This window comes from Scleropages formosus, chromosome 20, assembly GCF_900964775.1.
Source record: "Scleropages formosus chromosome 20, fSclFor1.1, whole genome shotgun sequence".
Classification (NCBI taxonomy): Eukaryota; Metazoa; Chordata; class Actinopteri; order Osteoglossiformes; family Osteoglossidae; genus Scleropages; species Scleropages formosus.
In genome coordinates this window covers 1,647,930-1,662,680 of record NC_041825.1, presented here as the reverse complement: position 1 = coordinate 1,662,680, position 14,751 = coordinate 1,647,930, and the positions used below count along the sequence as shown (strand labels likewise).

Here is a 14,751-nt window from a genome sequence, read left to right as displayed (position 1 = left end):
GAAAATGTGAGGAATCATTTAGCCACCATCATCCGCCTGGGCCCGGACCCTCACTTCTGTCCATTGTGCAGGTGTTTAGACACATGTGCACAGGTGCACTGCAACCACTGTTACCACAGTACAATGTCCAGGAAGGGCAGGCAGCCACGGGCACCTGGAACCCCAGAGCTTTTTTTCATTTTGGCGGAATTTTTTGTTTTCCTCTCCTCAACCGCCAGCCGGTTCACTTTTCCAACCAGCCACACACCATCACTTTCAGTGAGAAAAGTGCTCTAAAATGCCTGGAGTATAAATGTTTTTGTTGTTACTTTTTATTTCTGTGTCTTTTGAAAATTTAACTCACTTTCTGGAATTTGTCTCGGATCAGAACGCAGAGATTAGAGCGCATGGCTTTCACACAAAAGGGCAAAAATAATTTCGCTGGTGTTCCTCCTGAACCCGCAGCGTTTCAGGATCATTGTCTCTTCTTAATGATTCCTGATCCACCTTGTTTAACATGAAAGACACGTGTGTTTTGGGTATGGTACCGTCTGACTTCTGATTTATGCAGGGAGGCTGTTCTCGAAATTGAATGGAATTTGCCTGCAGAAATCTATTTACCTGGCATTTTTTTCTTTTTTTTTTTTTTCTAACAGCGTGTCGCAGTTCTCACAATTAGCATTTGACAAATGGAAATGATTAACTGTGGGCGTGTGGGTATAGAGCAGGAACTCAATCGGGTTCTCTCAACCTTGACTGACAAAGCCAGCGGATTGCATTCCAATGAGCCCGTCTCCATCTCCCTCGCCGGTGCGTAATTGCGCTTGCAGAGGCCTTTTGTAATCCAATATGGTCCACTGCTCCCTTTCATCCTGCATGTACAGCTTTCAGTCTGCAGGGGGCAGAATCAACGCTCGTGAATGACAATGAGCCGGACCCGATTTTTACCTTGCCGGGTTTCTGACTTGATTTCCCTGCAGCTTGGATGGGTGTTGCGAGACGGGGGGGGGGTTTCTGTTGCAGCTCCCACCTGGAGAGACTCTGCTATGTGTGATCTCACTTTTGTGTGTGTGTGTGCGTGTCTGCGTTCTGCCGCAGAGATCCAGTTGATGTTTGCGCATTGGTCGATCTCCATGCCGTCACGATTTTCCTTCTGCTTCAGGTGGTGACGGTCCTGTTCAGCCAGCGGCTCAGGAGCAGCACTCGTGCCTTCGGCCGCTCCGGTCTGTGCACTAATGGCCTCCTGGGAAGTTTCCCCCTTTTCAAAGCCACTATGAAGTATAATTACTTGTGCAAACTTCTTAGGCATATCTGCCCAGTTCTATTCAGTGCACTGCTTGATAAAATGTCACAGGCTGATCCGTTTCTTCGTCGCCTTATCTTTGGAACATTAGTCTGACGCAGATATCTTTTTCATTACTGTCTGCCTGTAAGAATAGCTTCTGCTCAAAATGACAGTAAGGACTGAAGACATGAACTCAGCGGGAGATAACCACCCGCCAGACCCCGTACACCCCTTCCAGCAGCGACGCTGCACCCGGCAGGGTTTAGCTCATGGAGGTCCTCTCACTTTGTCATCATCTTTTCTTTATAAAATGTATCATCTTTCAAGAACAACAGCAACAATAATAACTATTATTATTGTTCTTATGGTAATAATAAAGGATTGTTATACAGAAGATTTCCTATATTTGAAACGCTTTAGGTTGTGTACGGGCTACAAACAGCCGCACATCCAGTATCACCAAGAGACAATAGCTTCGTTGCTGATGGATGGACGGATGGACGGATGGACGGATCCCTTTCAAGTCAGATGACATATGTGGAGGACAAATAATTCTGGAGACACTTCATGTATCTGTTTGCCAAGAGCCAACAGGATCCGACGGTATTTAACAGCAAAATTGCTGATACATGACCAGCAATTTGTTCCGGAAAGTTCATCACAGTACCGTATAAGCTCTGTGGGGAGTGGCGTAAAGAATTGCTGTAAGCCAGACAATATTCTCAGGATGTCTTGATATCCATCAATTTAAAGAGCTGCTGTTCAGCTCAGGTTATCACTGCGATCGCACAAGGTTGAAATTGCATGACCAATTACACAGTATAATTCTGCTGTTTGTTGTGAAATTTAATCTGATTTAATTAAGCTCCTGTAAGCAGAATGGCTTTCTTTTGCTCTTTAGTTTGGAACATATGGTTTTGCGCTGCGAGGATAGGAATGTGTAACAGATGAATTAATACCTTGTGGACAAGACCAACAGCTAATTAAATTCTCATTCTCACTGTCTGAAATGTCAAACAGTAATTTTATTTACAGCTCACACAGATGTGACTTAGTATGTGTATTCTGGAAAAGGAGACGCTCCTTGGGGGAGCACAGTGGTGCTGCTGTCTAGCGGGTCTGGGGTTCGAGTCCCGCTTAGGGTGCCTTGCGACGGACTTGCGTCCCATCCTGGGTGCGTCCCCTCCCCCTCCAGCCTTACGCCCTGTGTTGCCGGGTTAGGCTCTGGCTCACCATGACCCTGTACGGGACAAGCGCTTCTTGTGTGTGAGAAATATGATCCTTTTTATTTTTTAACCATAATTTAATTGTGATCGGTTCAGTATTGATGCTCGGATGTTCTCAACGGCCTTGAGTTTGGCAGGAATAAGAGGCCAATTGACATGTGTTGGAAGGTAATCAAATAAATTATTCAAATACCTTTCCCTGTGATCCTATACACAAGCACTCGACTTAACTGATCATAATCAGCAGGTGGCTGTTTTTACAGAAATAAATTATTGAGGGTAACACATAGAAGCACTTGGACCGGGGCTTTCCAGGACCGGGGCTGGACGCCTTCCTTTCCACGACTGGAGCACACCGACAAGGTGTGAGTCAAGCTGTTTGTACATCTGTGAGCAGAATGTGAGATCCCATCGTGGGCCAGGTCTGCTCAGGTATATCTTGGCCAGCTGCCATTCGGTGCGAACAGGGTAGCTTTCAAAAACTCTACAGCCACAAGTTCCTACATAAAATTGTATATGTAGAGAAAACTCCCGCAACCACCTTCAACTGTCATCCTTCACCTTTTCATTATCGAAGGGTTATTGTGGAATCGCAGAGATCAGTCTATCTGACTCAAGCCTTCCTAACCGTAGTTCATTCCACACCAAGACACTTGTGAGTTTGGTGAACGACCAAAATGATCAACTCATTGCTACGTTTCACATCTACGGTTATGCTAGTTGTGTCACACTCATTATATAATACGAGTCGTAGGAACTTTCACTTAACGGACCGATTCACGTTGGCCTACAAGTGATCGTCCCCATGCTCTGTTGAGGGCAGTCCATGGATGTAGAGCCCATCTGGTGAAAAACCAGGTTGATTCATAGATGCTCTGTCCAAGCTCTGTTGTCCCAATCCTCATAGTTATGCCACGGGATTTCTTTACCATGAACCCAACGGGTCACAAGAGAGCTCAAAGTTTAACACTACATTTAAAAGTAAATAAAAAGAGACAGAAGGACTTTGCTTGATCCTTCTCTTATTGCCGTGCTCACATTACCCCAATTTCCACTCTGTGTGCGGAAACCCTGACGTTTGCCAGACAAGGGCAGCGCTCGTCAACCCCTGGACGGCGGGTAATTTGCTCCTCTCTTGCCTGCCTGCCTGTCTTCCTGCCTGCCTGCCTGAATCCTGTCCATCCATCCTCCCCTTGTCCGCTCCTGTCGCACTGCCACTCCTTCTGTCCCTCCTGCTTCCATTCAGCTGTTTTCTCCTGTAGCCTGGTGTTCCCCAGCTTGAGGAGTGGCGCACAGACAAAAAAAAAGAAAAAATGAAAGGGAAAAAAACAACTGAATCAGGAGCAATAAGAGTGCCCTCCTACGTACACAGTAGAGTGTGTGAGTGTTCTTTCTGTCTCTGTCTCTCGCTCCCTCCCCTTACCGCACGTCCCCCTCTAGCCTACTGAAAGCGAGGAAGTGTGTGTGCGTGCGTGTGTGTGTGTGTGCGCGCGCGCGCGTGTGTGTGTTTATATGTATGTGACTGCTGTCTGTTCCTGCTTCGCTGCTGTTCGTAGTGTTCGTGGATGAGTCGGCTGGAAGAGGAGGAGAAGTGGCGGCGGCGGCGGCGGCGGCGGCTGGCTGAAGGGAGGTTCGAGGAGCTGGGACCAGAGCGTGAGGCTGACCAGCGGTGCTGATCGCTGTGCTCTGTCCCCTTCACCCCTCCTCCCGCACACACAGAGCCTCCAGCTCACACACACAGGCGGGAGGGCTGCATGTCAGCTTGCTAGGCTGAAAGAGAGGTACTTGGGCTTGTCATTGCTGACAGGCGAGCATGATGGGTTTGTCTCTGTCTGTGTGTCTGTGTGTGTGTGTGTGTGTGTGTGTGTGTCTGTGTGTGTGTAAATGGGGGCACAGAGCATGAGCTGGCTAGAAAAATATTGGCTCTTTATTACTCTCTTATATATTGTTCTCACTGAATAAATAAGATTAACCAGTTCAAGTGCTGCTGGGACAGTAGAGGATCCTACTTGTGTCCTTCCTGTCTTCTTTTAGGAAGAGCTGGATGAAGCCGGTTGATGTGTGTGTGTGTGTGTGTCTCTGTGGAAGGGGTTGGGTCAATTCAAAAAGATCTTCATCTCTTGTTTCTTCACCTTTGCAATATTTCCCCGCAGGACGAGCGGCTGTCTCGGCTGGCAGTTCCAAGGGGGGCCTGGCTGCCAATCATGATAGACCTGAAGGAGAGCGGTGGGAGCGAGGCCAGTGCCGGAAGCTTCCAGCCATCGTCTTGGCAGATCTTCGCCCACCGGACCACGCTACATGGACTGCGCTTCGTCTTCGCATACGGGCCGGTCACCCTGCGTCGGATCCTGTGGGCTGCCGCCTTCCTGGCATCGCTGGGCCTTCTTGCCCTGGAGAGTGCAGAGCGCCTGGCCTACTTCTTCTCACACCCCCACGTGACCCGTGTGGACGCTGTCGTCTCCAGCAGCCTGGTCTTTCCCGTGGTCACCATCTGCAACCTCAACACATACCGCTTCAGCAAGCTCACCCGCAATGACCTGTACCACGCTGGCGAGCTGCTGGCCCTTCTAGATGTGCACCTGCGTATCCCGGACCCTCATCTGGCTGACCCTGAGGTGCTGGAGTTCTTGACCGCGCGTGCCAATTTCACGGGCTACAAACCCAAGCCCTTCAACATGAAGGAGTTCATAGAACGAGTTGGACACGACCTGAAGGACATGATGCTGTACTGTCGCTACCGGGGTCAGGAGTGCACCATCCATGACTTCAAAACCGTGAGTCCAGTGACTCTTTATTCAATTTTCAGTTGAAGTTGGCTCAGCTTCAGAGACGAGCTGGACGGAGTACAGAGAGGATGGCAGCTTGCTGACATATTGCTGAATGCTGGCGCTGGCTTCTCCTGTCCAAATTCCTCTTTGGCCAGACAAAGCGCTTAAACTGGTTCAGATTATCACGGGGATCCAGTTTTTGACAGCAGCATGACTTAGCTCGGTCCTAGATGTCATAAAAACTTCCAGAGCGATTACTGATTAGCAGAAAGCTCAGTTGAACAAGTATTGATCAGATGAAAGAAATACACATTTTCAGTGGCAGCACAAGATTTCAGTGATTATGACGTACGTGCACACTGACACCTGTACATGTCCGTGTCGTTCATATTATAATCTGTAGCCTAACGAAGTGCCTCCTTGGCAGGACGCTTGCATTTACATGAAGTCCTGCATGGTTACTGGTATTTTAGAATAAATGTCAAATTTCATTTTAGAATATATGATGATATGTGATAGATTGAGATTACTTGTTTACAACCCTCCTGTAGGGTAAATAGAGTCTCAAGGTATCGCCAGTAGAAATGTGTCAGAACCGCACAGTTTGTTCTTATATTAAGTTGCAACAGTTTTAGCTTCTTTATTTCCTTTGGCAGCTAATAATATTAAATCTTATAATCTGTCAAGCACGGCAGTTCTATAAACTGTGCTTGGAATCACGGCGTATCACTAAGGCAAATTCAGTAGGAGTTACAACAGTGGGTTTCAGGTTCATTTCCCCGATGTCTTAGTGCTGTTTTCTTAGCACCGTAAGTCACTTCGGAGAGAAGCATCAACTAAATTAATAAATGTGGATATTAAGAACAGTCAGAGCAAAGCTGTGATTTGTGTAAGAAATGCAATTTACAGTTTCAAAGAATGAGCAAGTTTCAGCAGGTTTGCTTCTTTTACTTAGTTAAAGTACCATTTATACTACGCACGTTGACCAAAGTACCGTCTGGATGTTCGCGTTACGCTACAGTCAGCTGTACAAGTGTCGCTTTAACATCTCAGTACAAACGCATCCCTTTTGGGACCAGCTGCAAAGACGCATCTGTCCAAACATCTGTGCTCCTTGGCAGGGCTCTGGAAGTCGTGTAAACACTTGAGGAAGACAGAAACATCAGAAGAAAAATCCTGATGTGATGGTAGCTGCGCAGCTGCTAAAAGCGCAGCGAAGGATCTTCAGGATGTTTTCTGTTCTTGCTGCTCACAAAGACACACACACACGCACACACACACTGTCCCCTTCTCTTCTTCCATCTCCTTTCCATCAAGCAAACGCAGCTCCGATATCGAGCACGGGCGCAGAGGAACAGTCGCAACTCCCCTCACATGCGGTACTTTTACTACAGTAAGGCAGATCCATGTGCGCTACTGCACATGATTCTCTCTGTTTAGAAAGTCTGCCTACAAGTGTTGGGCTGGGAACACCGTGTGAACCTCAGATGGACACGGTGAGACCATGTCAGAATGAGAAGATGCAAATAGTTTGAACTGACACGTACATCCAGCACGTGTTTGCTGAAAGAAAAAGTGGGCTGGGACAGGAATATGCTCCCGAACTCCAGAGCACTTGCTGAAGCTCATGATTTTTTCAAAGCTACATTACATGATGACAGTGCTGATACCAAGACAGGGTGTTAAAATCACAGAAGACCTACTATTACAAATGAAAGAGCTCTTGGATGGTTGTTTATAAGGAAGTTATTATTCATGAGCAAACTGTGACAGAGCATTAAAATTAATGTTGACCTTCATTACTTTGAAAGTCTATTAAAAACACCAGTCTCTAATCTCAAGGATTAATTTTGGGGAGCAACAGACTGAACAGAGATAAGGGCAGGGAGAGAGGAAAGGTGAATATTTGTTTTACCTCACTGGCCTGTGAGAGGAAATTCGTCATTTGGTAATTTGGAGACCTGACAAACCTCGGGGTGTAGGTTCCTGTAAGGCCATATGGATCTCCTCATTAATTTCACACCTAGATTAATGTGAACCAGGGAAGACTTAGTTGGAAGGATCTCTTTAGCCTGGGTCTATTTCCCTTGTAGATCAATTGATTGATTGGCTTGCAAAGCTCCTGCAGACTCAGGGACGAAGAGATGGCTCTTGTCTGTCAGAAGAGCAATCTGAAACCGCGTACCTGTTTTTCTGTATGTGCCAGATCTGGGGGCCTGGAAATAAATCATTCTCTTGCACTATTATAGCACATGGAACATGGAACATTTCTCCAGGCTCCTTGAAAATAAATGGACGGGCTTGTCGCGCTTCATTTGTTCTTGAAGACACGCTCATACAGAGAATTCACATGATCAAACCCTTCGTCACCACTAATTTAAATAACAAAAAATGCTGTCGATAACTTGTTCTTTAGCCATTAGAGCTCAACCTACTTTTTTTCACCCAGCAAACAATTCCTGCCATATGTTTTATACATAGGGGGGTGCGGTGGCGCAGTGGGTTGGACCACCGTCCTGCTCTCCAGTGGGTCTGGGGTTCGAGTCCCGCTTGGGGTGCCTTGCGGCGGACTGGCGTCCCGTCCTGGGTGTGTCCCCTTCCCCCTCCGGCCTTACGCCCTGTGTTACCGGGTAGGCTCCGGTTCCCCGTGACCCCGTATGGGACAAGCGGTTCTGAAAATGTGTGTGTGTGTTTTATACATGTAGAGAATTTAATTAAAGAAGGGCTGCTCTGGATCCCTTTTAATCCAGGATTAAGACCCTCAGTGCACACAAGGGGTTTAGGTTAATATGCATTTAAATGTGTTATGCATGACTGACAGCTGGGTGTGGCTGGGGGTTTGATGTAATACTTCTGTCCCAAAATGTCATTTTTGAAAACTCCAATTGTAACGATTTTGCCTTTCAAGAGAATTCTATATGTTTTATCACTTTACTTAGTTTTACAAAAGGCTTTCAACTTCAAGCACCTTCTTTAAAAATTATTATTGTGATGGACAATAAAAACTAAAGATATTTGGAGATATGGTTGTCAGCCTGCACATGGCTATCTGACAATTGCCATGTACATGGGAAGCCTTGCTCCATGTGGGTGTGGGATTCTGCTTGCCTTGTGTGGTGCTTGATGTCACCGAGGCTTATATTATAAGTTGGAACTTTGATTTTTCGTAAAATGCTTCTCATGAGAGACGACAGCTTGTTGTGCAAATTTTAGGGTTCAAATTGCATTTGCTTATTACTCAGAATTTTGCAAAAGGAAAATGTATTATACGAGGGAAGTCTGTATTTATATATACTATTTTGAATATTTATGGATTTTTTTTCAGAGTAGCTATGCATAGTGTAATACGGTAGACCATATCTCAGTAACCACCCTCTCTCATCCTTACCCATGATCACAGAGTCACAGGCTTTCTGGCTGAATGTTATTATATTCCACTTTTGTGACCAAATCATACCTCTGCGTAGAACCCCCACACCCACTGCATCTTCTGTTCCTCCACCAGTAGACTCCCGACTGAAATAAAAGTAGTAGGTTGTAGCATTTTATCTTTAGGATGCTTCTGTCACCCATCCAAGTCACTCATCCTTGTAAGCTTCACAGTGATCAAAATGTCACATTTCTTTCAAGCTACACTGCATAGCGCTTCCCTGCTAATTTTGCCTTTTCATATTTGTTGCTGTCGTGTTTATGCTCAGTCTGAAACCAATTTAATGAATTTTTGAAGTTTCCTTATTTACAATAAAACAGAGGGGAGCTATTTGACTGGTATTTCACTTCAGTACCTTCCAGCTTACTGGTGCATAATGTGTATGATTTATAATGTATGTGATACACTAGATAGTGTGTAATGTACATAGTACAGTGTGTGTATGTATAATGTATTATATATAATATAGTGTATAATGGTTCTTTTGCAAGCGATAAGTACAGTAACAGAGGAAAACACCTCAACATTTGCTGTTAGTGTGATTGATGTGACTCGAATATTAATGGCTCATTCATTGACTTCTGACAGCTAAATACAACCACTGGGCAGCCTCAGCAAAATCCTTGAGCACTTAAAAAACAAAAAGGCTCATTTTGAGCTGCACATGACAACCCATAGTGAATGCTTTCAAAATTAAAGATACCCTAGAGGTCTCTGGCTCCCAGAAGAACCTACCAGAGGAAAATAACAAATTTGCTGGCTGTGCCAAGCTACAGCCTTCCCAAAAACAACATCTTTGCATGACATATATGGGCAGATCACCTTGTCTACCGTTCTGAAAGACCAAATACGTTATTGAACGGCAGCAATGACAGCAGACACCAGGTAGCCTGTGGGTAAATGATCCTTAGGATGGGAGGAATCAAATGAAATAATCAGACATTGAACATGAACTGAAAAATGCTGCAAGTACAAAAAGCATTTGGGAGAAACACTGAGGTCACTTGTTGAGGGTTTTTAACTCTGAAAAACACACAATGTAGCGAGTCTCTGCCAAACCTATTGTCATAATGAGTTGCATGAAAAGAAGTAGGCGGCTGCTTGGTTTTTAGATCTCATGTATTATGAAATTACATATCTTTAAGTCTTTGAATGAGTAGACCAATTGTATTCTAGAAATCCAGAATCCTGATGAGGAGGTAAAAGAGAAGTAATCAAAATGTTTGAGCCAGACTGGCACTATGAAGGGTAAATACATCATTTAAAAAAATTACCAAATTATGAATAAAAAACAGAAGGGGGTGCGGTGGCGCAGTGGGTTGGACCACGGTCCTGCTGTCCGGTGGGTCTGGAGTTCGAGTCCTGCTTGGGGTGCCTTGCGACGGACTGGCGTCCCGTCCTGGGTGTGTCCCCTCCCCCTCCGGCCTTACGCCCTGTGTTGCCGGGTAGGCTTCGGTTCCCTGCGACCCCGTATGGGACAAGCGGTTCTGAAAATGTGTGTGTGTGTGTGTGAATAAAAAACAGGATTGTAGTTTAACTCTCCCACTGAACCATTTCTCAGAACAACTCACCATGTCTGTTATTTCAAGTTGTTTTAGAATTATTTGGTATGAAATGATATCATATTTGGTTGAATTACACACACACACACACACACACACACACACACGCACACATTTTCCGAACCGCTTGTCCCATATGGGGTTGCGGGGAACCGGAGCCTACCCGGCAACACAGGGCATATTTTCAAACAAATATTTTTCAGCATTCAGATACTCACATTTAATTGTAAACTGGTCCAAGAAGACAAATGTCCATTTAAAAAAAACACAAAAATTGGATGTGTTGACATCACTGATCATTCTGTTCAGTGAACTTGTAACCTGTGGATCGTTTGGATGGAGGACTTTTTCCTGTTCTTCTTGAAATTAGTCAGAACTAATTATGGATCACTGATGGGCACAGACTGGGTTCAACTCATGGCTTTCCATGATTGACACTATAAAATTCACCATGGCTTTGTCCTCGTGCCTTGGCTCATCGTCCTGCTGAAATGTGAACGAACACACACACACACTTTCTGAACCGCTTGTCCCATACGGGGTCGCAGGGAACCGGAGCCTAACCCGGCAACTCAGGGCAGAAGGCTGGAGGGGGAGGGGACACACCCAGGACGGGACGCCAGTCCGTCGCAAGGCACCCCAAGCGGGACCCGAACCCCAGACCCACTGGAGAGCAGGACCCGGTCCAACCCACTGCGCCACCGCACCCCCTTGTGAACGAACACTTCAAGTAAAATTTCCTTCCTCTTTTTTCATTCAGTGAAATATATGTTGTTCATCACTTTCAAGTGAAAGCAGCACACAATACATCACAAACATCAGTCAGCTGCATATATTGTTTATGAAGCCTTCTGTTCCGTCTTGGTACATTTTGCAGAGCCTCTGTGCTATTTGGTGGATCTTCCATTGCTAACTGTTTGATTTGATCGAATGCCAACTTGGAGTCTTTCAAATTCCTCTTTGCCTTAAATTTACTACCCCAGTAAGAGAACATCAAGAAGATTTGCACTTAGTCTGTGAATCCACAGTGTCACAAGGTTCTCAAAAACAAGTTAAACACATATAAATATTTGATGCCATTTAGCATGAATTTTGTCTAGGAGTACTTTAAGTACACACACACACACACACACACAATGTCTACAGTCACTTGTCCCAAGTGGGGGTGGGGGGTGTGGCAAACCAGAGCCTAGCCTGGCAGGGCAGAGTGCTGGGCTGGAGAGGGAGGGGTACACACACTGGACGGGATGCCAGTCCACCGCAGGGCACCCTGAGCAGGACTAGAATCCCAGACCCACGACACGGCAGGCCCCGGCCAAGCCCACCGTGCCACCATGCCCTCCCCCCACTTTAAGTACACGTACTATAATCTCTGTCTTTAAGTCCATGGTGGAAAGCCTACCTGGCTGTACGGAGAGGCCTTCAGATCCCCACTAAAACACGTTGTACGGACGACTGTTAGGAAAGCGTTTAGCGCTCAAAGGTCCCAGGCTTGAATTACACCCGTTGTTGCAATACTGACAAAGTACTTACCCTGCACTGACGCAGTAAAACTTACCCAGCTGTATAAAGGGGTGAAGCTTTGTATGGAGCTCAAAACTATTAGCTGGTCGAGAGTAAAGCATCAGCTAAACAAATAAAAGGGAGTGTCATGGTTGGCGAAGGTGGAAACATGGAGGAGGCCAGCTGTCAAGAGACAAGAACCTTGTGGATTTTTTATGTTCTGACTTTCTGGTATTAAAGTGTATAAAATGGGCCACTTGTTCTTAGCTTCTTTGTGCTCATCGTGGTTTGACCCTGAAATATAAAGCATTACGATTTGCTCGTGTTGAACAAGTGAAGGCAAAGCATGATGATGTACATTTCAAATACGAACGAAATGTTGGTGCTCTGAGCTCGGATCAGAGGTCTGGAATGGAATGTGTGTATTGAACTGTGTACTGCTTGTCTGCAGTATGGACGTTAGAGGGACACGATACAGAGGGAATTGCTCTGTTGGAGTGTTGTGGACATGAGAGCCTTTGCCCTAAGTATTAACTCCCAAAGTCCAGAGAGAGCCCCGAGTCTGGGGTAAAGCCTGTAGTAGATTGGAAATCAATAAAAAAACTGCGACCCCGTATGGGACAAGCGGTTCAGAAAGAAGTGTGTGTGTGTGTGTGTGTGTAAAATTGATGAAACTGGAAACAAAGTAAGGTGATGCAATGAGGCAAAATGCCACAAACACACCACCGTTCTTAGAGAGTGCTTACTTTTACAAGTTTAAAATATGCCGCATTCAATTACTGTGCCTATAAAATAAAGAGATGTCAAAGGTTCAGAGGTTCCTCTTCGGAGAGGCACCGAACCGCCGAAAAGTGTTTTGTAGGGCTGTGAACACTGCCATGGGATGTGATGATTAGGAGCTCAGACACAATATCCATGGAGCGAGGAAGACCTTGTTCGTTCTCCAAAAATCGGGCTAAGGATCTGGAAGGTTTTCGGGTTGCTTCGCTTTCCAGAGGTCAGGCAGACGGGAGTCGTTCGTTCCAACCGTCTCCAGAGTGCCAGTTTCTGGGATGGAGAAGCACGACCTTGGAGGCACTAATGACGTGTGGTTATGTGAGCAGCGCTCCACGAATCCAACAAGTGAAACCGCCAGCGCGTATAGAACAGTTGGAAGGATAATGTGAGTTGCAGGACGTGAGAGACTGAGGATGTGATTGATAATGGGAAAGTCGGTCATGTGACCACGTCTGAAAAAGGGCCGATAAAACAAACTGCAGGTTAGTTGCTTGGCCGAGCTGCATGGTAGCACTTTTAGGCACACCGTGGTGGAAACACAGTAATTTAGTCAAGAATGCAGACAGCTCTTTAGAGCTGTGGAGATGGGGAAAGCAGGCCGAAAATGACAGAGTAATTCTTCGGGAAAATCAACTGTTTATAATAATTTCATCTCCCTTTTAAGCAGGCACTAACCACTACGCCACCTGCTGCTCTCTTTGCAATTTTTCTGCTATTACTGACCTCTTTTCTTCTACTGGACCACCTGCTCATTCAGTAGTTTTTTAAAATTAAAAAAAAGTTTTTAAAATTCTTTCAGTTTAATTAAATCTTCGGTTACAAATAACCCCCAGGCGGTGGCACAAATAAGTTCAAACACACACACACACACACACACACACACACACACACACACACACATTTTCAGCACCGCTCGTCCCATACAGGGTCACGGGGAACCGGAGCCTACCCGGCAACACGGGGCGTAAGGCCAGAGGGGGAGGGAACACACCCAGGACGGGATGCCAGTCCATCACAAGGCACCCCAAGCGGGACTTGAACCTCAGACCCACCGGAGAGCAGGACTGTGGTCCAACCCACTGCGCCACCGCACCCCCATACCCTAAATTCAAACAACACTGGCCATTGTTGTTGGAAATAAAAAAATCAAAGAGAAAAGAAAATCAGAGAGCTTGCACTTGTCACATTGTCATGCATGAACATTTACATTTACATTTATTTATGTCGCTGATGCTTTTCTCCAAAGCGACTTGCTGTGTTAATCAATGTACAATTATTGAGCGATTTCTATAGCTTTATACATTACTGTGCGGAGAACGTTTTCAAACTGTTACAGCACACATATGTACTGTATGTACTGTTCAAAACGTACCGTTTGCAGAATGATACCTGTGGCTTCTGAGCCGTCAGCTTATCCCATGTATCTGACAACAAAAGAGAATAAATCATTTTGTCAGGGAGGCAGAACCAGTGCTCTGGTTTGTCTGAAAATCTCAGCTCCTTCTGTGCTCTTGAGCTGCTGAGTGAAAAAAGCCTCTGATGTGTGGAAGCAGACAGTCTGCAGTGTGTCTGTTCATGGCGGGTCCCTTCCACCAAAGGGCTTTCGAGTCCTTTCGGGTGCTGTCCGCCTCCTGACCACTTCGCCATGGGATGGCAGGTGCCACGGAATGTTGCCACGCCCCCTCAGGCGGGGTCCCGGCCGTGACGGCAGCTGATCAGACACAGTTAGACAGAGGACTTTCGCTTACCGAAAGCGATGTATTACAGATTCTCAGCTCTAACACAACAACCTGTCAATGTTAACATCTCATCACAAGGTTCAGGGCAAAGACTTATCTTGCGCAGGTCAACGGCCACATCGCTGTAGAGCCAAATGAGCTTTTCGGCTTCCTTTACGCTCACTGTTCCGAAAGCCCCCAGAGAAAAGGTCGGATTTAGAATTTCCAATAAGCTGTATACCGGGACACTGTTTTTCACGTAAGCAGGACATGACTTCCCATGACGCCTTGACCATGCAAAGAGAAATGCATTTTCGGTCAGTCCTCATGTGAAAAAGCCCACGATGGTGGAGAAGGAGGTCAGGATTAGCCACGTGAGGCCAGAGGCAATTTGCCTCCCTCTCGTCCGAAAGCTGCCTGACATTTGATTTATTTTAAGTAGTGGGTCATTAGGTTAGCAGATCAGGCGGAAGGAAGAATGTGAAACCGGATGATGGCATTAG

General features: G+C 45.9%; 1 protein-coding gene across 1 annotated transcript in view; it reads left to right on the top strand.

Moving 5' to 3' along the window:
* The first annotated feature begins 4,694 nt into the window (after positions 1–4,694).
* The window catches only part of LOC108919299 (acid-sensing ion channel 2-like), a 147,633-nt gene continuing 137,576 nt past the window's right edge, over positions 4,695–14,751 (top strand). The window contains exon 1 of the mRNA XM_029246889.1: positions 4,695–5,264. Coding sequence (XP_029102722.1) covers positions 4,695–5,264 — 570 coding nt within the window. The remainder of the gene's footprint in view (positions 5,265–14,751) is intronic.